The sequence below is a fragment of the Indicator indicator genome, chromosome 4 (assembly GCF_027791375.1).
Source record: "Indicator indicator isolate 239-I01 chromosome 4, UM_Iind_1.1, whole genome shotgun sequence".
In the NCBI taxonomy this organism is placed as follows: Eukaryota; Metazoa; Chordata; class Aves; order Piciformes; family Indicatoridae; genus Indicator; species Indicator indicator.
The window spans coordinates 5,826,575-5,849,576 of record NC_072013.1 but is presented as its reverse complement, the minus strand read 5'-3'; the positions used below and the strand labels follow the sequence as shown (position 1 = coordinate 5,849,576).

The 23,002-nt window shown below is 45.4% G+C and overlaps 1 protein-coding gene across 1 annotated transcript; it reads right to left on the bottom strand.

Annotated features, from left to right (window-relative positions):
- Window positions 1-2,473: 2,473 nt before the first annotated feature.
- PLEKHD1 (pleckstrin homology and coiled-coil domain containing D1) lies at window positions 2,474-22,951 on the bottom strand. Its single transcript, XM_054400578.1, has 13 exons — window positions 22,803-22,951; window positions 19,568-19,661; window positions 18,572-18,661; window positions 18,047-18,123; window positions 14,211-14,302; window positions 11,911-11,963; window positions 9,860-9,954; window positions 8,830-8,923; window positions 7,438-7,613; window positions 6,623-6,755; window positions 5,651-5,795; window positions 3,145-3,294; window positions 2,474-2,634 (listed from the first exon to the last, which is right to left on the bottom strand). Exons 1-13 carry the CDS (start codon window positions 22,949-22,951, stop codon window positions 2,474-2,476), a joined length of 1,509 nt encoding a protein of 502 aa, XP_054256553.1.
- Window positions 22,952-23,002: the final 51 nt, after the last annotated feature.

The following is a 23,002-nucleotide window of genomic DNA, read 5'->3' as shown; positions in this document are numbered from 1 at the left end:
GAAGTGGACAGAAGGGTGAAAGCATTTCACATACAGTCAGTACTTTAGAGAGGTGATATTAAGGACTTACCAGGACATAGCAGAACAGTTCACTGAAGCAGAGGAAGTGTACTGGCAGTAAGTGAGCATGTCACAATGATTTGTCCCTGCTCCTGCAGAGACCGTTTAACATCATTTCAGTGTATCAAGAACACACAGGAATTCATTCTAGTGTCAGCATTTATTTATTTATTCCTGTCAACATGCAAGGTAAAGAAAGACCAGATGTGGCTACCTCCCGAGTATGATACTTCTGCAAAGTCTGATATTGTGGCTTTTGATGGTAGAAGATCAAAGGTGCTGCATGCACAAACTATGGGGTGGTTTTTCCTAACTGCCTGAATTACAGCTACACTCTCTGGCTGTTCTGTTTTCTGTCCTTTCCACCATCACATGGTACAGACCTTGTAACTGGAAAATAGCCAGAGATTAAGTGAGGACATGTAAAGGGGAAAGCCAGCTCTGTATTGCTTTCTCACAGCCATTCAGCCTTGCAGGAGCAAGTATTCATTTGTGGCTTTCCAGTATGCAAGGCATAAGTGGGAAAATGACAGAAGGATCAGGTGTGCTAAAGAAGGGTGCAAATTCTCTTTTCACATTGCATCACCTGCTTTCTGAACCTTCTCAATGTATAAAACCTCCCATTGCCAGAAGGATATTGGTCAGTAACTGCCTGAAATGGAAAGTATAGGCTGTGCTTACATGCTTTACGTTAGGTCATATCAGAGTGACTCTCTCCAGGTACATTACACCTGCCCAGTATGCTCTTCCACCCAGCATCAAGGGCAACTCCACTGGTTGGCAAGTCAGAGCCCCCTTCCTAACTTCTCCGTAGAAACAGACCTGATCTGGTAAGGAATGACTTCGGTAGGCAGAAAAAAGAAAGAAACCTGGGACTGGACAATGTCACAGTCTGCATGGGACAAAGAAGCAGATACGCTGGTGTCATTAGACATAGGAAATACCCAGGGGTATTGATGAAGAATAGAGACCTGAAAGCTCCAGTAAAACTTTTGAGACCGCCTGAGTCTGTACCCTGCTGATAACATCACTCACCTTTGCATTGTTTATTCCTTTTTTCCCCCATTTATACCACAAGGCTGAGTGTCACTCTGGGCGTGCTTGTAATGCTCTGTAACCACAGGCAGGGCTGGTACTGCATCAGGGTTAACCGTTAGCCAGCTGCTTCCGTAAAGGAGGTAGGAGAGGTTGCAAGGTTTCCATCACAAAGTGGTTCCTCTATCACACAAAACTCCACATGTAGGGCAAATGCCCCTGTGCAATAACTATGTGGGAAGCCCTTGAGAGGGGACAGAGGGCAGCCATAAGCCCATTTCTGAAGAGGCAGTCCACAGTGCCTCTTCCAATCCAGCCTCGACTTGCCAGAGTTCTCAGTTTCAGCAAGATAGCCTGGATTGGCAGCGAGAAGACTGGTAGAGAGTAGCACAAAGCCTTGGGCACAGGCTAGTCAGTGTAGCACATACAGAGATGACTTTCACTGCCTTCACAGCCCTGACAGCTTACTGCTGACAATGTTTAATTCTACAAGCAGCAGTGGGTTTGGGTCCCATAACATGCCTCACCTTGCTGTTCTCTAGCTTGGTTTTACAGAGGTTATGAGGAGGGCAGAGTCAAAGGTTCCTCCATGCTGCATATTCCTGTAGATAACACCTTCTGCAGCAGCAGCTCTGCTCCTCCTCCTGGCAGAAACTCATCCAGATGTCCCAATGCAAAGAAAAGTGCAAAGGTGAAGTCAGCATGTTCTGCCCACAGGCAACACAATGCAATCCTCTTTTCTGCACATGACATTCCTTGGAGCAAAGTCCACAGCGTCCTCAGGTTGTCTTGTCTTTGTGTTGCTACCGTTTTCTTGATATGATGCAACATCAAGACAGTTGGCGCTATTGTGCTTGGGAGGCTGGGACTGCTGTGGTCTTCAGAGAACGTGTCAGGGAACATGCCCTGCTGAAGTGCTCTTTGTTGGGGGGTGAGCAGCAAGCCATTTTCTAGGGGGTATCAGGTAGAGCAAGGTAAGCTGTGTCCTAACTGTGGGTGCTACACTAGTTTAAGCATAGTTTGATAAAGGAGTTCCTCAGAAGCACTTGTGTTTGGCAGACACAGTAGACAGGAAAGGCAAGAAGAGGCACTTGCTAAGCTGTGGTCTGTGGTTCTCTTCAACACCGACCATGGTATCTTGGCAAAATATGGCTTAACATTAGCAGCTAAAGCAAATAGATCTGGAGTGGTCAGCAGAGAAGATCTGCTGGGCTACAGGAAGCATTCAAACTACTGCAAAGCCACTACCTGAAGGACTTGCCTACATACACACTTTCCCCAGCAAAGGACAACTCTGTCTTCTGACCCTAGTGCAGATGGTATAACTTTTGCAGAACTGAATGGCAAGTTCAGGTTAGAAGCCCCCTCCCAACAAGAGTCACTTTTCATCCCCTGAAGCAGAATCCTTTTGTGATCTCATGATTCGATGGAGAGTTGCCCTGAAGTGCTGGTCCCGGCTCAGTCTTTTGGCTGCCTCCTTCAGTTCCTCAAGGTTTTCAGCTTCTCTGTGAGAGAATATGAAGGACTGCGACTGCTTCACTGAAACAAGAGCAGGACAAAGGTCAGCATTCTTCCTCAGGGACACAAACTGAAGATAAAGCTTTGCTTTAGCACACAATCACTGTGAGCAACATGAGTGAGAGCCTGGCAAGGGATGAGCTAACCATTGCACTCTAACAGCCTCACCTTACTGTTTTCAGAGGAGGAAAACGCCATGGGAACACACTTTTCTTCTTTACAGCTGCCTTTGGTGGTGCCTCATAGAATCTGATCTGACTTTGCAAATGTTCCATCTAACCTAACTCAGTCTGTGGTTAAGCATTCAGATGAATTCAGCCTTGACCATGTATTTCTAGGGGCCCAGGAGTCACAGCAAGGACTCAGTGCTTGCTCTCCAGGTACAGAAGCTGAATTTTTCCCTGTAGCTGTATTCTGCTACTAGGGAATGTAGAAAATGAACCACATTTGAAGACTTTACTGTTCTCTCAGCCCCATCTGCACAAATCTACTCTTGGCAGGGTACAGAGCAAGAAGCTTCCCAGCACCTACAGTCATTCCACGAAGTGCTGCCTCTCCGGTGGTGGAAGCGGCAACTCTTTATGCGACGAGTGGCAGCCTTGTGAATGTACACAGAGTTCTTCATGATCACAGGCATCTTGGCCTCCAGCTCCGCGCTGCGGATGCACTCTTCAAAGAACTCTGAGGAGAGACACTACCATGAGCCATGACGGGATAGACACCTCAAGCAACAACGCTGTCACGAGGGAGTGCACTCACTGCTGGGCAGAGTCAGATAATGACTTACAGCATCTCCCTAGATCTTCACAAACAGCAATCCATGAAGTTCATCGGAATGAACAAGTTCAAAAGGACAAAAACCTCAATCGCCACCAAATGCATAATCAAATTATAGAAAAAGAACTTGCAACTGTCCATTCCCCATCAATCATTCCCAAATACCATTGTGATCCAACTGCCTGAAGTCTCTGATATTATGATAAAACTTCTCAGCCGTCTTGTAATGGTGGTGTTAGAAGCCTTCCTCATCACGCTTCCTTTGAAGACTTCTAAGACCAGTCAAGTCTAACTGCAAAAAGGGAAGTGCTGGCAGACACACAGAGACTATGTATTTCTTAATAGCATAGCAAATACCTGAACATACATTTAAACATCATAGGTTCCATGCAAAGCCTTAAACTTTGTCCAAACTCTGACAGTGTTAAAACCTGCTTTTCTTAGCCCATTTCTCCTCTTACCACCTTAACTGGCATATCTTCTGCCATTCCAGTCTTGCTGTACTCCTGCCTGTGGCTACTCCCTTGCTGCTGGGGGTTCTAATCAATGGGCAGCTGAATATGAGCAAGCCCAGGTGGCTAGGAAAGCCAATGGCATCCTGGCTTGTATCAGAAATGCTGTGTCCAGTAGGAGTAGAGAGGTGATTGTCCCCTTGTACTCCACTCTGGTGAGGCCTCACCTTGAGTATTGTGTCTGGTTTGGGGCACCTCAATACAGGAGAGATGTGGAGGTGCTGGAGCAAGTGTAGAGGAGGGCAATGAAGCTGGTGAAAGGCCTGGAAAATAAGTCTTATGAGGAACAACTGAAGGAGCTGAGGCTGTTTAGTTTGGAAAAGAGGAGGCTGAGGGGGGACCTCATCGCTCTGTACACCTACCTGAAAGGACATTGTAGAGAGGCTGGTGCTGGTCTCTTCTCACAGGTGATTAGTGATAGAACAAGAGGGAATGGCCTCAAGCTGCAACTTGGTAGGTTTAGACTGGACACGAGGAAAAAATTTTCCCAGCAAGAGTGGTCAGCCATCGGAATGTGTGGCCCGGGGAGGTGATTGGGCCACCAGCGCTGGATGTATTTAAAGGTCATTTAGATGTGATGCTTGGGGATATGGCTTAGGGGTGAACTTTGCAGAGTAAGGTTCTTGGTTGGACTTGGTGATCCTGAGGATCTTTTCCAACCTGAACATTTCTGTGATTCTGTTTGGAGGGCTTATGTACTAATGTGTGCCCACTCTTATATAGAAGGGCAGTGCAGATCTGCAGGAATCACTTGGAAGGACTGAGGCAGTCTGTGCTAAGGCTGATGTTAAAGAGAACATTTTGAACTGTGTTTTGCTTGTTGTTACATTCTTACTCTCTTAAATTATGCCCATTTGCCTCACTTTAGAAATCCGAGGTAGAAACCACTTAATAATGCTTATTTTACATATATTTATAGATATAATTTATGAGTATGTGTGTATACAAAACTGCAGTGCTCAGAAAGAGACCGAGTTTTCTATATTGGCACAATACATTCACCTTTCACTGAAATGATGCCAGATAAAGCATCTTCATAACAGCTTCCCCCTGCAATATACTTGAGGATGGAAAACAAGCAAGACTTCATCCAGCTGAAGCTCCCCATGTAAGTTCCCAAACCTCCCAAACCTGACTGAAGCTAGGTGCTTGGGTAACACCCCATCTTACAAAACCATCAAAACATAATGAAAAGGCAAAGGAACAGAGATGAGCTGTTCGGAACTTGACCTGTGGACTGCAGTCTTCTCAGCTTATCAACACTGTGCTGATGCAGTGATTCAACTCTGACTAACAATACAAACTTCACCTGTCGGTTAACCTACCAGCACGTTGCCACAGCAACTGCAGTCCTCCTTAAACTGCTGCTGTTCTTGTAAGCAAGGCTGAGAAGAGGTTATGTTGAAGGAAATAAGAGGACTCTTTCTAATTCAAGCCTAGTTAGTCGTTACAGCTCTGCCAGAGTTTCCTTGTTTGATGGTTTGGACAGCATGTTTGTTTCTGTCCCTGGGTTTGTCTTCCACCCAACAGGAAAGACTGGAATAATTGTTTTCTCCTTAGGGGGCAAAATACCAAGTGCCTGCCTAAAACATTCTAGCTCCTCAAAAGAGGGGTGTGGTTGAGGTACAAGGAGTTGGGAGAGCACCTTTGCTGATTTGAGAACTTTTTTTTGTGACTGGGAAGATGGCTAGAAATATTTCCTCTCTTAGACCTTGCTCATCAGTAGAGAGGGTGGATGACTGACTTACTTCTCAAGTTACTGACATCTGCTTTCATCTTCTCCTCTTCCTCCTTGTTGCAATCCAGAGAATTTAAGCCTCTTTCTAAACTTTTCAGCGCTTTCTCAGCTTCTCTCAGTCTCTTCTCCAGATCCATGCGCATCTTCACCTCAGCCTGAAGAAGAGAATAAGCATTACTGAAAACCAGCTTGCATCTCAGTGACCGTCCTGCTAACTCACAGGGTCTGCAAGGGACCCAGCAAGCAAATCAAAATGAAAGAACAACAGTAAGGGAAACCAGTAGAAATACTGTCAGACAACACAGAACAAGTTACTTCTGATGTCTTCAGACAGAATCTGAACTTGAAGTGCAGATTGTTTTAGCAGTTGTCCTTTTCTCGGAATTTCATTTTCACATCTTCCCTCTTATTATATAACCCATGTGGAATTTCACCATGTACATTTGTGCTTATGCAAGTACTTGCAGCTGAGGAGGAACGGGAGGGCCTTTACATTATTTAACATACTTTGTCCAATTTACCTTTGCATAGATTAAGTTGTCATTCATTAGTGATATAACAAAGCGTTGGTATCTCACCTGTGTTCCTCTAACTTTTCAACCCACATCCATCCAGAGCTGCCTGAAAATTTACAAATCTTAAGACAGATTCTCTGAACACAAGAAAGGGAAGATTTCTCTTCAATTCTGCAACGTTTTTTCTTCTAAAATACTCTTGACAGTGTCTACTTTCACAGTATCAAATGAAAATTTTTACTGAATGGGTTAGTCAGAGCTCAGAATTAATAATTCAACAGTAGTGCTGTCATTGGACACAAATGACAAATTCATCTGTTACCATGATATGAAGCATAGCAAATGAAGATTTGCAACCAAAAAAAAAGAAAAACAAAATAAAATCAAGACTCCGACTCAATCGGGGAAGAACTTAAAGGAAGATGACTCAGGACCACGGACCCAGGGACAGCAATACGCAAGGCTACCTTGAGGTCTCTCTCTGTCTGTTGCTTCTCCGCACTCAGCTCCGAGAGTGAGTGCTGCAGTGCTTGAGACTGGGAAGAGTAAAATTCTCGCTCCTCCTCCAGTGCTCGCGACCTCTCCTCGTTCTCCTTCATCCTGGTGCACAGTACAGCAAAGGAAGGAACAACTCACAGGAAGGCAGGCGCCCAGTGCTGTGCTGATGTGTGCTTTGCTACCTGGCTGCCCTTAATGGAGATGTGCTGACAGGAACACTGCCTGTGTTTCGCTTCAATGACACAGGCATTGCTAGAGAAAGCCAGGTGGACAGTTCCTGAATGGAACACTCTCAATCCCCAGAGAAGGTCCAGGAGCACTACGCACTTCCTATAGACAAGCCCATGAACACCAAATGGATTCATGTGCTTAACTTCTGCTTTGAAAGGAGCATGCCCAAGAAGCAGTGAGGAGTTCATCCGCCTTGCCTGCCATGGGAACCAGGAAAGCTTCCACACTTTTCTTGTGCTGGCAATCAAAAAGCAAGTCAGTAGATAGTAATGCCACTTGGCACCACTAAGCCTGAGCAGAACAAAGTGTCCTCTTTACTGCACTCAACAATGGAAATTGTAAAAGATCTTGTGCCTCTTCAGGTTTCACAATAAGCAGGAAATATTTAGCTACACCCTTTCTGATTGCCTTCCACTTGTGAAGAGGAAAACTCTCTCTTCTCCTACCACCCTCTTCACATTGGATCACATCACATCCTTGCCTCTGTCGACACCCAGACCTAGCCCCATCAACCCCTTTTCCCCTCCCTTGCCCCTCTCACCCCCCATTTCACCTCTTCTCTGCCAATAATTTCTCTTCCAGAAGCTGCTGCATCTTCTCTTCAATCTGTTGCAGGCTACAGCGCAGTCCCCAGATGGTGCTCTGCTCCTTGTTGGGGCTAGTTGGTGGAACCTGGCTCTCATTTTCTTCCAGCACCTTCAGCATTTCCTGCTTTTCCAGGGAGAGCTCCTAGAAAAAAGGCAGATTGAATGCATCAATCCTGCTTCTATTTCTGCCTGACTCCTCCTCCCTATTGAATACCTCCATACCTTACATACCCAAGCCTCATTCAGTTTAAAAACAAGAATAACAAAAAATTATTTTCATTTTACACCTGCTTCATGAGTAGCAAACTTTTGCTAAGCAAATGGGCAAGAACCTGCAGGCTCCTTTACATGAAATGCTAGTAAGGTCTCGGCTCAGGAATTAGAGCCTTGAGCATCTGCGATGCAGGTACCTTCCCTTGCTTCCCTCCTCATCTTGCTACTCAGTGGGAAATAGAGGCATCCCTCTGTGACGTTTCTAACCATGGATATATGATGCTATTTTCCTGTGTAGTGTTCAGTCTGCTCGTGCCACTAGAGCATGAATGGTCTCTCCCTAACTTTCCAGTGTTTTTTTCATACCCTCAACTTTAGGCAAGAAGAGCTCAAGGGGACATTAGCAACAGATTTTAGTACAAACTTGCAGAATCCCACAAGGACAGAGTCACAAATTCCACAAACAATACACATTTAGAAAAAACACGTTTTACCAATCCAACAGTGATAAGTAAGGATAGGTTAAACCAACACTCCATGTCCTAAATTCCAATGTGATTCCCTAGGAACTATGTTCTCTGCTGTGCATAAAGAATGCCTCTCTGCTGCTCGGATTTCCAATAGGACTTAGGGAGCCACAGTTAAACAAAAAAATAAATTAAGAAATTAGAAAGCTATCACAGACTGAGAGCCATATTGGCTGGAAGAGACTGTCTGGTATCCTCTAGTTCAGCCTTCTGTTCAGAGTTGGTCTGTCACACAGCAAGATATGGACAGCTGTGCCTTTCTACAATTGGGTTGTAAAAGCCTTCCAAGAAAGAGTTTTCTCAGCCTCTCCCCTCCCCCTCTGCCTGCCTAGGTGTCTGGTTAAAAGTCTCTCTCTTGTGAGAGAGCTTCCCCAACTGTAACTTATGGCTATTGTCCTAGTACTACTGAGATAAGTTTGGTTCTGTTGGTCTCTACATCACTTCTATTGCATTTTAGCAGGTGATTCTGGCCTTCATATCAGCTACCAAATGAACCTGTTGAAACACACCAGAAGCAGTGGGTGTTAAATTCCACAATACAGCTTTGCTTTCAGCCCTGGGCAGTTCTCATGGATCATTAGCAAAATAGTCACTTGGAGGGGAGAAGTGGTCACTCACCTCTAGTGTTTTCTGTAAGGACTCTGTCAGGCTTCGTAACTCTTTCTTTTCTTCTTCCACTCCTTTAAGGGAGCAGGCTGTGAGTTCTAGCTCCCTGAAGAAGCAAAAAGGGTGACAGATATTGCAGGGGAACAACAGCCCCATGGAAGTCATGCAGACTGCACAGGTTGCGGATCCCCTAGTGCAAGACCAGTGCTTGATACAGGCAGCGCTGGAGAGTCAGGAGCTTGCCAGAAAGCATCATGCCTTGGAAACTCTGCAGACATCCAAGAAACTTTACCGTGCCTACTGATCATAAAACCAAACCCATGAGTTGCTCAGGCAAGACAGTTATAGCTAAGCAGAGAGGGTCTATGAAACCCAAAGCAATTTGTAAAATTGCACTGTTTTTCCTGGGGTGTTATGTAGGGAGAGAAAAAGTATTTAGGGGAACTACTTAGGAAAAAAACCAAACCAAACCAACCAAACAAAAAACCCCAAACCAAACAAAAACAACAAAACAAACAAAAACAAACCAAACAAACAAAAAAAAAACCCACAAAAAACCTAGAGCAGTGACACTCAGGGCAAAGCACTTAGGTCTTTAATTTTCTAAATGCATAGCTATTCATATATTGCATAGTGCAACTCTCAAAAATGACAAAGTTGTTCTTGGTGAGGCAAATTCTTTATCCATCCAATGTTCTTAAGATGATGGTGGAAAATCAGGTTCTGAAGCCCACAGGATTCCATGGTTGGTCAATCACACTAACTGCCTCTCTGACGTGCTCTAGCACGTCTCTATTGCCATGCTACCCCAAATAATCTGGGGTTTGCTTATGTCTCAGCTCTTTGAAAATGATCCCCAAATGCTGCCTTCTATTGGTGATCTAGTGGTAGCAAATGCAGGTAGTTTCCAACTGTTCTTGTTTTGGTCATTTATCCCTTTCCTAAATGCACAAAATAAGTTTTGATCCATCACCAAAGCAGCACTTCTGCCCAGTGTGGGAATTCATGTCATTTTCCTGTGCTGTGTAGTTCACCTCCTCACCTTCTGATCTGATCCTGCTCCAGTCGCAGCTCCCGTACCACCTCCTCAAACTGCTGCTTCTCTGCTTCCAGGACCTGGTTCAGACGCTCAAGTTCCTGGAGAGAGAAAAAGAAGACAAGGAACAAAGTCTGCTCACACACAGTTGGAAAAGGCTTCAGTGTTAACACTGCCTGAGACTTTTAACCTGAGCAATGTAGAGTCATGGAGTGCTTGAGTCCACCAGGCTTTTGTCCTGGGGCAATTGGAAGGGATTGAATGTTGGTTGTGTATTTCAACAGCCAAAAGTCACAGAGATGTTACCAGCCACCTGGAAAACACAGACCTGCTCCCTGCACAGATCAGCGTTGCTGCACATGTAAAGAATTATAGAATCATAGACTTGTTAGGGCTGGAAGGGACCTCAAGGGTCACCTAGTTCCAACCCCCCTGCCATGGGCAGGGACACCTCACACTACATCAGGTTGCTCAGAGCCACATCCAGTCTGGCCTTAAAAACCTCCAGGGATGAGGCTTCCACCACCTCCCTGGGAAACCTGCTCCAAAACTTGCTAGAAGATCTGCACTCAACTTGAATGTACCATTTCCAGGCACCCACATGTGCAGATACAGAAAGCCTGGACAGGAATGTGACACTTGAAGCACTGCTGTGTCTTCTACTAGCTGAGCCTTGCTCTCCATTCCCACTGGGAGGAGAGAAGACAAACTTCACATTTACAGCTTTGCACAGTTGAATCAGCCTGTCACTGCCTTCATGACAGTAAACCCATGCCTAGACAGCACTGACTATCACAAGCTGTTGTCAAGCCCTGAAGCAGACTCTTCTAGACCAGAGGAAGCAATTACACTGAAACCTATAGCCCCCAGTCAGATGCCCCTTGCAGCCTCATCTGCTAGGGTGAGGCAGGTCACAAACCAGCAGTGCCAACAGATAAATTCATAGTGAGAAACTTGCTCCGTGGCACAGATAAATTGTTCAAGGTGTTTGTCCAACATTCATGCTGTGAGGCACTGAGGCTCACAGCAAGTCAGGCTGCCACAGCTCCATGAGCTATATATTCATTCCTTCTTCAACACAAAATTCCTTCAAACTAACCTGGCACCACCTGCTCTATGTGGGCAACGGAGGTCTCCTACATGGCTTTGTGTGAGCAGAAATGTGTTCCAGGGTCTTTAGAAAAGGGCATTTCCCTCCCTATGGATGTAGGTTGTGCAGACCAGGCTACCTCATGAGATAGAGGCATTTCCTTGAAGAGGCAGAAGCAGTTTAGCCCTCCAGGTGTGCCTTTGGACTTTAGCTCTGCAGAAATGTACAGAGGAAAACCACAGGCCTGAGAAGCCAAGGTTAGCATTGACATCTCTTGCTCAAGAGGGGCAACAGTCACTTGTGATTCACTGGAAAATGGCAGATGCAGCAGCGTGCAAGCTTGCAGTGTGGTGGCCTCCGGCCATGGAGGATTTCCTACTGAATAACAGGACAAACCATTGCATAATTTTATCATGGTCTATCAAAACTGAAACACATTTGGTGTAAATATAGGAATGAGCTCCTTTTATTGATTTAAGCAAATAAAAGGAGTAATTTGGAAAACAGTATTAAACTTGATCAATTAAGATGCAATAGTCACTCGCTCTTGAGTTTTCCTTAGTGCCATGTTTATTCTCCCCATCTCTGGTGTCTTCGTGCAGCCCTTTGGTTCTCACAGTGGTATTTCTCCACTAGAACAATGCCATGTTATTTGCATGCTGACTGTGGAGACAGACAAGCTCATTGCCAGTCTTCTTGAATCTGCTAAATAACAAGTGTATAATGGTGATTACAGCAACTATGAATTTAACCTGATCCTCCTTCCTGGTCCTCCTGGAGACATAAACACAAGCACACTGCATGGCAAGTGTCTGGGAAAAGGAATCCTCCAGTACTCATCCCTAATGGCTCTTATTAATTTTTTTAATTGACAGGGGTCAGAGGTTGTTTTGAGGCTCTTTTAGCCTCCAAGGAACCTTCTAGTCCTGCCACAAGGAAGTTGAAGGGAACTGTGTTGATTGCTCACCTCTTTTTGCTCCCTCTGCAGACACAGCTCTTCTGTTTCTTCCATTAGCTTATCTACAAACACACACAAAAGTCAGACACACAGAAAAGCATTTTATATCCCAGGAATATTTACGAACATGAAACACTGCCTGGTTGAAGCTTGAAAAACATTGCTGTCCCTCTTGCTTTCTGTGCATCTGTCTGGGAGGCTCCAAAGGCAGAGATGACACTAATGGGATGTTATACAGTTTCCCTCCTGCCAAATAACTTAGTAAACTAAGCAACCATATTGTTGTGTGGTCCTGCTACGGCTTCCTCTCAGTGTTTTTAAAGATCTTTAATGAACTAACCTTCCCAATCCTTTAGCTGGGCCAGAAAAATATTCTTATCTCTGCTTCACACGTGAGGAAACAAAGGCACAGAAAGGTTAAGTGGGTTGCACCCCTAACAGTGGTATAGTCTGCAGCTCAGAGCTCCAGCCCTACCCACCCAGCACATTGCTCTCTCCTTTGTGCTGCACATAACTGCCAGCTCTCTGTTGTCACCTTGGGATGTCCCAGCCAAGTAAGCGATGCCAGAGCAGTAGTGTCACATTGCTAAAGCTGTGCTGACCACCACTCCTGCCTCTCTGCATTCTTGCCCTCTTTTTCCTTGCCAGGACCAAGCACAGCTACACAGAACCTCTCTCACTTTCCCTCTTCTGCCCCTCCTGCCAGGTGTGGGGGCAATTCCAGACCTTGATGGGCTTTTTCAAAGTCCCTGCCTGAGAAAGAAACCAGCAGGGTGCAGGTGGAAGGTAACTCCACAGGGATTCACAGAATTCCTCAGAGCAACATTTGCTTCCTCCAGAGAGTCTTCACCTGCTGCCAGGAGCAGTCTCAGACACAGACCACCCAAGGTAAATCTAATGCAGCAGTAGTTATAGAAAAATAGATAGATCGTTGCTGTCAAAAGAAAGTAACCAACTGTGACACCTGACCAGCTCTGAATGTTCTTGTCGTGGATGAAAGAACCTAATGATACATATATATATTTTTTGATTTTCCAAACATCTCCTGTAGAGATCACATATTCCTCTTTCCTCTGTCACCTTGTCTAGTATCATACTGTGGCTCCCTAGTTTTGTAGATGCCGTAGTCTGCTCTGATGGTTGCAAAATAATGTTTTGACAAAACTTTCCTCTTCCTAATTTTTGTCCTGTGCCTCCAGGTCCTCCTTTCAGCACTCCCCATTTTCCCTTTGCCAGGTGTGGAACCACCCCTCCTTGCCTGGTGCACATATGAGCTCATCCTTCTGACCACAATGAATATGCCCTGACACTTGATTGCTGTTACACGTGCAACCATTCGCTGAAATCACCGCTGGTCAGCATGGATGCAGAAACATGAAAGGCTCTTCAAGATTCCTCCAGTGGCTTGATGGCTAGGAGCAGGTACCATGAGCCCTTGCTAAAGGCATCGGGAAGCTGGAACACCCAGGTTTGCTGCTAAATTGTTGAAAGCAGATGATTGCCCAGGAAAATCACTGGGCTCACACACGTGACCAGCAGGCCCCAGGTCAGAAGGGCTCTTATTCTTGGAGAATGCTCCAATTTAGGCACCCAGGTTAGAAAAGCTGCTCTCCCTTTGCTCTTGCTATAAGAGACATGGGGAAGAGGCAACTGAACCTCCCAAGTCAGTCACAGCACCCAAGGCAATGACAGCCAGAGGCTGTTTTCTGACTCAGGGGTTAGCCTAGATAGCCTCTAGAAGTCTCTTATAACCTAAATTAGTCTATATTCATCTGAAGCAACTGATCTCTTTTCTTTGCCCATGGAGAAAGCAATGACAAATTAGTCACTACCATTAGACACTTGAAGCAAGCTCAAGCAAATATTTTCACTTCCAGTGTGAGCAAATAGAGACGAGGCCAAGTAGAGCAAGACCACAAAAAAACCTACAAACCAACAACTAGAGGAGGAGAACTCATGCCTGAAAAGCTGTGATCAGCTTCAAAATACCAGCCCTGTGTGACTCAGGGAGATAAAGGTATGGGGTTTTGGCCTGGTGAGCAGCTGAAATCAGCTCATCCAAGCTTCTCAGAGGCAATGCACATCCAGCCAGGAGGAACAGCAGACCTGCAGCATGCTGGCCACAGCACGTTCTTCCTTTCACACTCCAGACAGATGTCCAGATCTTACCTTGACATCCACATCTTTGTCTTCAGAACCTGAATTCCAGCTGCTGACTGAAAATGCTTGTCCAGCTTTATCCTCACCACTCCAGAAAAGCAAACTGGCTATTTTGGGGGTTGTAACTTTGGGGAATAAAAGCTTCCTACCTAAATACTCTTGCTTTTCCTTGGCCAGCTGCAGTCCTTGGGCTTCCAGGCTCTCGATCATGGCTTCTCCCAGCTGGGCATTCTTCCAGGTCCTAGGAGGAGCAGAGTAAAGCAGACAATTAAGGAACAGGCAGGGGACTCAGCTGGGCAATCTACCAAGGAATTCAAGCACACAGATTCTCATCAGCTGCAACAGCAATTCTCTACATTTTTCTCCTCAGATTAATTTGAGAACTTTCCCTGATATTCCATATTTTTTTTCTTTAAATACAAGAGCTCTGTGTCAACACTGCAGCTATTCAAATGTGGCTTTTTTCCCAGTGTTTTGAAGACTTCTACACTGATCTTAGTCTTCAAGGCCTCCAGACAAACCTAGCACATACACAGCCTCCAACTACAAGATGTACCTGGAACCCATTAAATGGATCCTGAGAGACTTTAGAACCAAATTTTAGCTTTTAACTCAACTAGCTTCCCACAGGCCAGTGCCATCAGCTGCCTTTTCAATATTTTACTGCTACAGTTACTCTTCTTCAAACATTAACCATTTATTGACTCTTTCCTTTCATTTCTTTTTCCTTTCTGTGCCTTTCCTTCTTTCCAGGACAAGAACACACAAAACAAAACCAGAAGAAGAAATGGCATTTGCTGCTCACTTCTATTCATGTTCCATTAAAAAAATAAAATCTACAAACCTACAATACCTAAAATGCATATGCAACAGTCATCCTGATCTATTTATATAGATGCATACACAGGAACAGCAACTCTCTTATACAGGATGAATCTGCATCCAGAAAAACCAACAGCAAACAGCTCGGGGCAGGGGGAACACACACAAAAGAATTTATCAAATGGAGTGTTTCAACACAGCAGTAGCTTTTAAGCTGGCTGTTTATCAGAGTCACTTTTTCAGTGTTCTTTCCCTTCCCCAGCCTAACAAGATGTTTCCTTGTCTGTAACTCAAAGGTTATCACAGCCACTGCTCTGTAACTTGGTAGGTGCACCCACACAGTTGATTAGCACTGAAGCTTTCGGTCCTTTTAAGTGCTGCAGCCAGTGCCAGTGTGCAATAGCAGCAGCGGGGAGGCAGAGGCTAAGACTTCAGCTGGGAGGTGAGGAAGGATTTGTTTTGTCTTCTGTACCTCTTACCAAGTGAGTTTACATCAGAAAAAGCCACATTGCGTAAAGTGCTGGAAGGCACAGGGTCACCCTTCTGGTGAACTCTTGTAAAGCTGCACACCATTCCCGTTGGCTATATAGCTAAGCACCACCTGCTCCCAGTGCTGCAGGAGGAGTGGAATCTCTCTCTAGCTTGCCTGCGTTTTACCTTTCTTGGGAATACCCACAAGTGGTTTTTGAAGGCACTTTGCACTTCGTGGTGCACAGGACATATGCACTCTATCACCTGCTGGATTTTTTCCCCGCTGCCCACCATGTCTATTTTAAACACGTGCAGGGAATGCTACTACGGACAGAGAGAGCGAATGTGTGCCCCTGTCCCTGACTGGCAGCCTCTCTGCCTGGGAAGAGAAGCTGGACAGCTGAGAGTCAGGCCTTTGTGTGTTTCCAAAAAAGCTTTCAAGATCAGGTAAATGTGGTATGTCAAAGTCACAACACTTTGCAAGACCGAAAGGACCATTGGCTCTCCTCTCCTAAATAACTTGTTTCCTTATAAAACGAGGGGGTTTGGAAAACAGTGAAGAACTAAAGCAGGCTGTGATGGTGAGAGGCTAAGCAGTTGTGCATGCACACACACACACAACTGCCACCCAGCCCCAGATGGGTGCAGATGTAGAGAGATCAGAGAACATTTTCCATACTGGGTTCATTTTATCCTCTTTCCCCTGTTTAACAAAATCTCAATCAGTGGATTTAGGATTTTCTGAGGATGTCATGGTCTGTTCTTTTGTTTTGTTTTGTGTTTTCCTTTGACTGGTTTTAAATAATAAAGGGGGCTGTAGGAGGATGGCAATAAACTGCTGCTTTGTCATCATCTTTACCTAGGGACAACAGGGCACCTAAACAAGTTGACTGGAAGATGTCAGTTGCATCCTCCTAGCTTTCCTGTTCATAGCAGATGAGTTTACTGGCCCAAACAGTGCCTTTCTGGCTGCTGCTTTACGCCCAACTCAACCCTGATGACATAAATCCCATGTTCTGTGCTTTTCCTCAAACACAGTCTATCACCAGCTTGCACTGGAGCTGCATCAACCTCCTTTTCTGATGAAAGGACAGTGAGAAGAGGGAAGGGGAGTGGTTTGGGCAGATTATTGGCTAGGTGTGGGTAAGTCTGCTGCGTGACAGCTATTTATCTCCTGTTTATCAAAGCAAGGACTAGAGTCCTCCAAGCTGTGCTGCCACGTTCCTTCCTCCCCCTGCACACCTTCAAGATTATTCAGCCCTCAAATTTTTGTCTTTGGCAATAGTTAAGAATAACGTTGGTGAAGGCAATTGTAGACATGTAGTATAGGAGAAAAAACACTGAATTACTCACAGGCTACCTCTGGGTCCCTCCTCCCTGCAGTGGCCAAGCCTGCTTGTGTGGAATGGGTGACAGACCTCTGCCTTGGCTTTCGTGTCCCACGGGGCTCGTGCTGCCATGAAGCTTTAATGGACAGTATTGTGGTGCAGTTCATACAATGCCTGGGAGGTAACTGCAGCAAAAGCACCAGTACCAAAGCCAGGCTCACTGCAGCAGCACAGAGCTTAGCTCAGGCTGATCCTCCCTAACACTGTGTGAACGTTTTCAGTCTCACAGCATTGGAATTTACTGAGATATTGCCTTTACCATGCACACATTGGTATTACAAGTTAAACTTGCCTGAAAGAGCAGCTTTTGTCCCTCCAATCACAAGATACCACATACACATTTTGTAATGGAGCCATTTACTCTGCTGTGCCCAAGGAAAGGTAAAGAGCTCATTGTTCCAAGTCTTATAACTGAATAGTAAGCTCTGCTCTACAGACTCTAGAAGTTTCTGCCTGGATTGGGAGTGTCAAATTCCTGTTTAGAATCACAGAATCCTTTGGGTTGGAAGGAACATTAAAAAGTCACCTAGCCCAATGCCTATGCAGTGATCAGGAACATTTCCAACTATATCAGGCTGCTCAAAGTCTCATCTAACCTGGCTTTGAATGTTTCCAGGGTAAGGCATCTACAAACTCTGGGCAACCTGTGCCAGCGTTTCACCATGCTCATCATAAAAAATTTCTTCCTTAGGTCTAGTCTAATCTCCTCCCCTATTGCAGCAGGCCCTGCTATAAAGACAGTCACCACGTTTCTCATAGTTTCTTTGAGTAGTGAAAGGCTGCTGCAAGGTCTCCGAGGAGCTAAGTTTCAAGGTTCCTGTATCTGATGAGATGAAGACAGAGCCTGTTCTGGTTTTGCAGGACAGCTGTTCAGTGTACTGTCAGGCTCCTGGATGCTGAAGGATTGCTGTGCTTGTGGCAAACCAACATTCTGCACAAACTAGGAACTGAATGTTCTACTCATACAGCAATCAAACCCTCTCACCCCCACAGGTGGGCTGGAAATGCTTTGCTAACACCTCCTCCCCTGGGATTTAGTCTGCGTACATGTTTCAGAATGAAAGTGTCTTGAGAGGCTGACTCCTGCCTGCTGCATGACCCAAGCACCCTGGGATCTGGGCAGAAAGGTGCATACCCCACAGTGTTCCTCAGGGATGTTACTGACATCACAGAGTGACCAGTACTGCTGGAAGCAAGTGAAAAGTCTCACTAGAGTTGCCTGCTTCCCTACAATCCTTCTAGCCAGGCTTCTTCACACATCTATTGATCTGATTGAGAGAATAAGGTATAGAAAGAAAGCTTACACTTTTCCAGACTCCTGCAGCATCTCCAACCACTGAGCCTGCTCAGGCTCTGATTCAGCTGCTAGAACAATGTTACCCTAGAAGAGGGGAAGGGGGAAAAAAACCTGTATTAGAGAGGCTGGGGCCTAATGCACCTCTATACACTCCAGGCATGAGCTGGACACAGCTGCCACAGCTATAGTGGGATGAGAGCCCACCACAGGCTACCACCTCCATGGTAGCCACCACCCGGGAACAAATAGGACTCAGGCATACCACACGTTGGAAAGAGATGCACATGGCAAGCAGTCATAGTAAGAATTAAATGTTAAGACAACATGAGCTCAAGGGCTCCTGAATACCTATTTATGGGTCTGCTAGCATCATAAGACCTGATGTGAAAAAGAGCAAATTTCCTTGTTTGTCAAAGCAGGAGCATCAGCAAAGCCTTGAGCAGACTTGGGGCAGTCAGGCAGCCTCTCTCTGCTCACCAGCAATAACACATTCTGTGGTGCTTGGAATTTTTGGAGGAAGAAGTCTACTTACATGGAAGTCTTCATGAGAGATCTTTATGGCATAAGGCATGTTGGGCTCCTCTTTCGGCTCCACGATGCAGCCTCCCAGGGGTATGACACCCTAGAGATAAACCAGAGGACTTCAGTCAGCAAAATCAAGTATAACTATTAAATAACCCAGAGATGAACTTTACCCCTTGGTCACTGTGGGCCCTACCCTGTCTTGGCTATCACAGGAAAGAAAATACACAGAGGTCATGAAAAGCAAAGGGGCTGCCACCACTGGGAGAACTCTAACTGGTATCCTGCGTTTGGCCTGGAGGGAACAGAAATGGGAACTCATATCAAAGAGGAGATGATCTCCCTACAGGGGCAAACGTTGCAAAGTCAGAGTGTAGTACCATGAGGAAAGTTGTGCCACCATTCAAGTCACCACGAGTGGGTCATGAGCCCACATGTGCTGTGTTGGGAGGGTTGGGGAGTCTGCTATCCACAATCAGTCAGGGTGAAATCAGCCCCTCTGGAAGCACATGTTCTTCACCATCCCCCAGCAACTACAGAGGGTGAAACAGACTCTGAGTGTAGAGCCTCCTCTGTGACAGCTCCAGGCAACTTCTACAGAGGCTTCTTCTCAGGGCTGAAGGCATGTGGATAAGCAGGGGCTGGCTGCATCTGCTTACAAGTGCAAGTGCAGGTTAGGATCAAGCAGCAGTCAAAGCTGTTGGCCTTACAACTGGCTTTGCCAGCAATATTCTCACAGCCACAAGATGAGTTGATTATGAAATCATGAAAACTATAGAAAACACCTACTACCAAGTGGCAGACAAAAAAAAAGGGAAAAAAAACCCTGAAGTCATGTGCCTGTTGAATTATTATGGACCCTCAAGAAGTGCTGACATGATTGTCACTTTTTTGAAGTTCTATGTTAGGTTTGTGACATACCTCTCATTGACTTGCTGGCCCTTGGGGTTGGTAGGGAGGAGGAGTTAGAAAGGAATAACCCCTTCTCCCATGCCATGCTGCTCACCTTGGGGTGGATATTAAAGTATTTATTGCTTTCAAAACTCTTCTTTTCACTCTCAGCATAGTAGAGCAGGAAACTTTCCTTGATAATGAAGAACCTTTAAGACAGAAAAAGGAAATAAATTCTGCTACAGCAAAGGTTGCAAATCGGAGCACAAAAAATTCTCCACCTATCTAAAGCTGCTTTCTGAGCAGAGCAGTTTACTATTAGCATCTAATCCTGAGGTACCTCATGCTCCTGCTCATAACCATGAACTAGTGTTTGACACTAAGTATGTCAAGCTAAACTGCTTTGTGTTTGTGTTTATCACACCATGCACACACCAGTCTTCAAGGTAAACCATAGGACCATTTACTCACAGGGGACTGGAACTGGGGTCTTTGTCCAAGGCAGGAGCACAGCCAGAGACTTTTGGCATATTCACCACTAAGAAGCCTGGCTAGCCCATATGTTGGATTCAACCTAAAAAAAGTGGCTCCTTTATTTTCAATGGGAAACTGAAGTCTTTTTCAAGAGCAACTGAAGGCTTCTTTTGCCATCTACTCCCTGCCACCTTCTTTCCTCCCAGCTCAGCACAAGCCTGTACAGAGGTGTTCCCAGTGTATGACTGGCCCCTATCTCAGGGAGAGTCCCAGTCTAGAATCCCAGGTGACTCGATGCAAAAAAAACCCTTTGGCTATGACATCACTCTGGAGCACAAACACACTAGAATGATATTTTTAAGCAAAGATCCTGGTAAAGTCTCCTGTCATTGACCTTTATAACCACAAAGGAAATTGAATTCTTTTTTGCTCCTATGCATCACACTTCACTGTGCCTTGTTCTGCTCAGTTAGCCTTAGGTATGCTCTGATGAACACCGTACAGTGGCCACAAAATATCACAGCTTCTGCAAACCAAGGGTCTCCTGCACTGCAGCACATGATTGCAATTGAAGAAGTTGCACTTTTAGCTTATTTGGATGTTCAAAATACCCCTGGGAGAGTCCTTCTCTTTGAAGAACTGGGGTTGCATCTACCCTGCAGTCAGTGGTACAGGGGAGAGAAATCTCACGTGGCTTGAATTTGGTCTAAATGAAAAATGAGGAGTAGCTGAAAAAAAACAGAGACTAGTTTAGTAGGGAGGTTTCAAAAGAGTAACTGACAAAGAAAATATGTTAGACTATTCTGTACATGTTTTTTATATGAGAAAAGAGGGAACAGGAAGGAATGTGAAAGGCAATAAGGTAAAAATTACTCAATAATGCCTTTTTACATCACACAAACCACTGCTTTGTAACTCACTTCCATGTGATTCTCAGGAATTTGGAAAGGGTAAGGCATTTCTGTGAATAACGAGAACATCCCCAGGAAACCCTACTGCTTCTGGGCAGAAAGCCTCCACTGAGAAGGATCAGGGCGTCCTGGGGATTCCACCACCTTTGTCTGAAGCCACTCATAGTGACAGGCTTCATGTCTGATTCACAAGAGCAATTGTAACACTTCCATGTGCCCTTCCACCCCAGTGTGTGAAAGAGCCAAGCACTACCTCTAGTACAGATGAACACAGCAATTTGATAGCAGTTTAATTCCCAAAGATGAAAAAAGAGGTCAAAGCTGGTGGAGAATTCTTATCATCATAATAATATTATTAATAATAATTACCATTATTATACTTGGAGGAAAGCTTTAGCACATTATCTTTCTTTTCTAGCAGACTTTTTTCCATGATTTCTTTTGTAGCAGAGTATTTCCCTGTGCAGATATCAAAATACTAACAGCAGGTAAGTACTACTGCCCATCTTCAACAGATCTCAGCAGCAAACTCTGGATCACTAAATGTTTCTCTGGCAGTGGCAGGGTGAAAAATGCAAGTTTCTCAGCTACCAGTCTTGTAACTGAATCATTTGCCAACAACATCTATCAGCGGTGACATTAATCTGCCATCCAGGAACGTTGGAAGGTTTAATCCATTGGATCATGTACTCCCAGTGAGCACTGACAAAGAGCTTGTACCGTGTTTCTGTGCCAGTACCCAGCCATAAACAGTCATGTCTCATGATCTGACAACCAACAGAAAGCTCTCCCGGGAGATTCAGCGATTCCGATAAAGAAACCACATCGGCTTTAAACCTCAACCTAACCCATCAGTTCAATGTTATAGAACATACCTCTGGCCTTGGTAAGTAGCAAATGCTATCTAGTTCCAGACTTTCTGGCTGCTGGTACACAGCAGCTTACAACTCCCTAGCACCAGACAGGAGAGAATTCAGAACACCTTTCCACCAAGAAAGTCTGCAGTGCTGATGCTTCTCCACAAATCCTGCCAGGCTGTACACAGAATCTCAGAAATATTCAGGTTGGAAAAGACCCTCAGGATCACCAAGTCCAACCGAGGACCCCACTCTATAAAGTTCACCCCTAAGCCATATCCCCAAGCACCACATCTAAATGACCTTCAAACACATCCAGGGTTGGTGACTCAAATACCTCCCTGGGCAGCACATTCCAATGGCTGACCACTCTTGCTGGGAAAAAATTTTTCCTAGTGTCCAGTCTAAACTTATGCAGTTGTAGCTTGAGGCCATTCCCTCTTGTTGTATCACTAATCACCTGTGAGAAGAGACCAGCACCAGCCTCTCTACAACATCCTTTCAGGTAGGTGTACAGAGCAATGAGGTCTCCTCTCAGCCTCCTCTTTTCCAAACTAAACAGCCCCAGCTCCTTCAGTCATTCCTCGTAAGACTTATTTTCCAGGCCTTTCACCAGCTTCATTGCCCTCCTCTGCACTCAGTCCAGCACCTCCACATCTCTCTTATATTGAGGTGCCCAAAACTGGAGTCACACATAGTCCCACATGGGATATCATTCCCACCTAGCCATTTCACACCCAAAGGACTCAAAGAGTTCTAACAAGTGCTATTGACAAAAATCAAGTGGTTTGGGGGCAAAATGTACCAGCTGACTGGAAATGATGATAGGATAATTATCCAGAGGATACAGCTACCCTCTATTCCCACCCCAAAGAGCAGGTAGCACAGAGCAGATAACGGAGAAAGCACAATGCGGGGCGGGGGGGGGGGGGGAGCGGGGCAGTGTGTAAAGAAGACACAGAGCAGCAGGGAAGCCATGCCCAAAGTTTCTCTCCTAGTCTTTGCCTAGCCAGATGAACTTGAAAAACCAAGCACACAGGCTCTAACTTACCCCAGCACCCTTGGGCTTCATATTTCACCTCAGCATCCATCAGTTGCTGTGGCTTACCTCCTGGACCATTTGGCCGACTGTCTCCCGAAGGGTCTCTTCCAGAGCACACCATACAGCTGCACTTTGGTGCTGATGTCCAGAGCATCTGAATCTGCCTGCTCCATGGATGGAGAAGGAGATACGGAGCTGGATTTTGAAGCAAACATGGATGGATGTGATCCCAACTCTTCCCCTCGGCGTGGCAGCTCGGGGAATCC

Excerpts from the sequence above, each read along its gene's own strand:
- PLEKHD1 (XM_054400578.1), bottom strand. The coding sequence starts at position 22,951 with ATGTTTGCTTCAAAATCCAGCTCCGTATCTCCTTCTCCATCCATGGAG. Across the intron at positions 18,662-19,567 it reads ACTTTAATATCCACCCCAAG|GGTGTCATACCCCTGGGAGG; the intron begins GTGAGCAGCATG and ends GTTTATCTCTAG. Across the intron at positions 5,796-6,622 it reads AGACAGAGAGAGACCTCAAG|GCTGAGGTGAAGATGCGCAT; the intron begins GTAGCCTTGCGT and ends TCTCTTCTTCAG.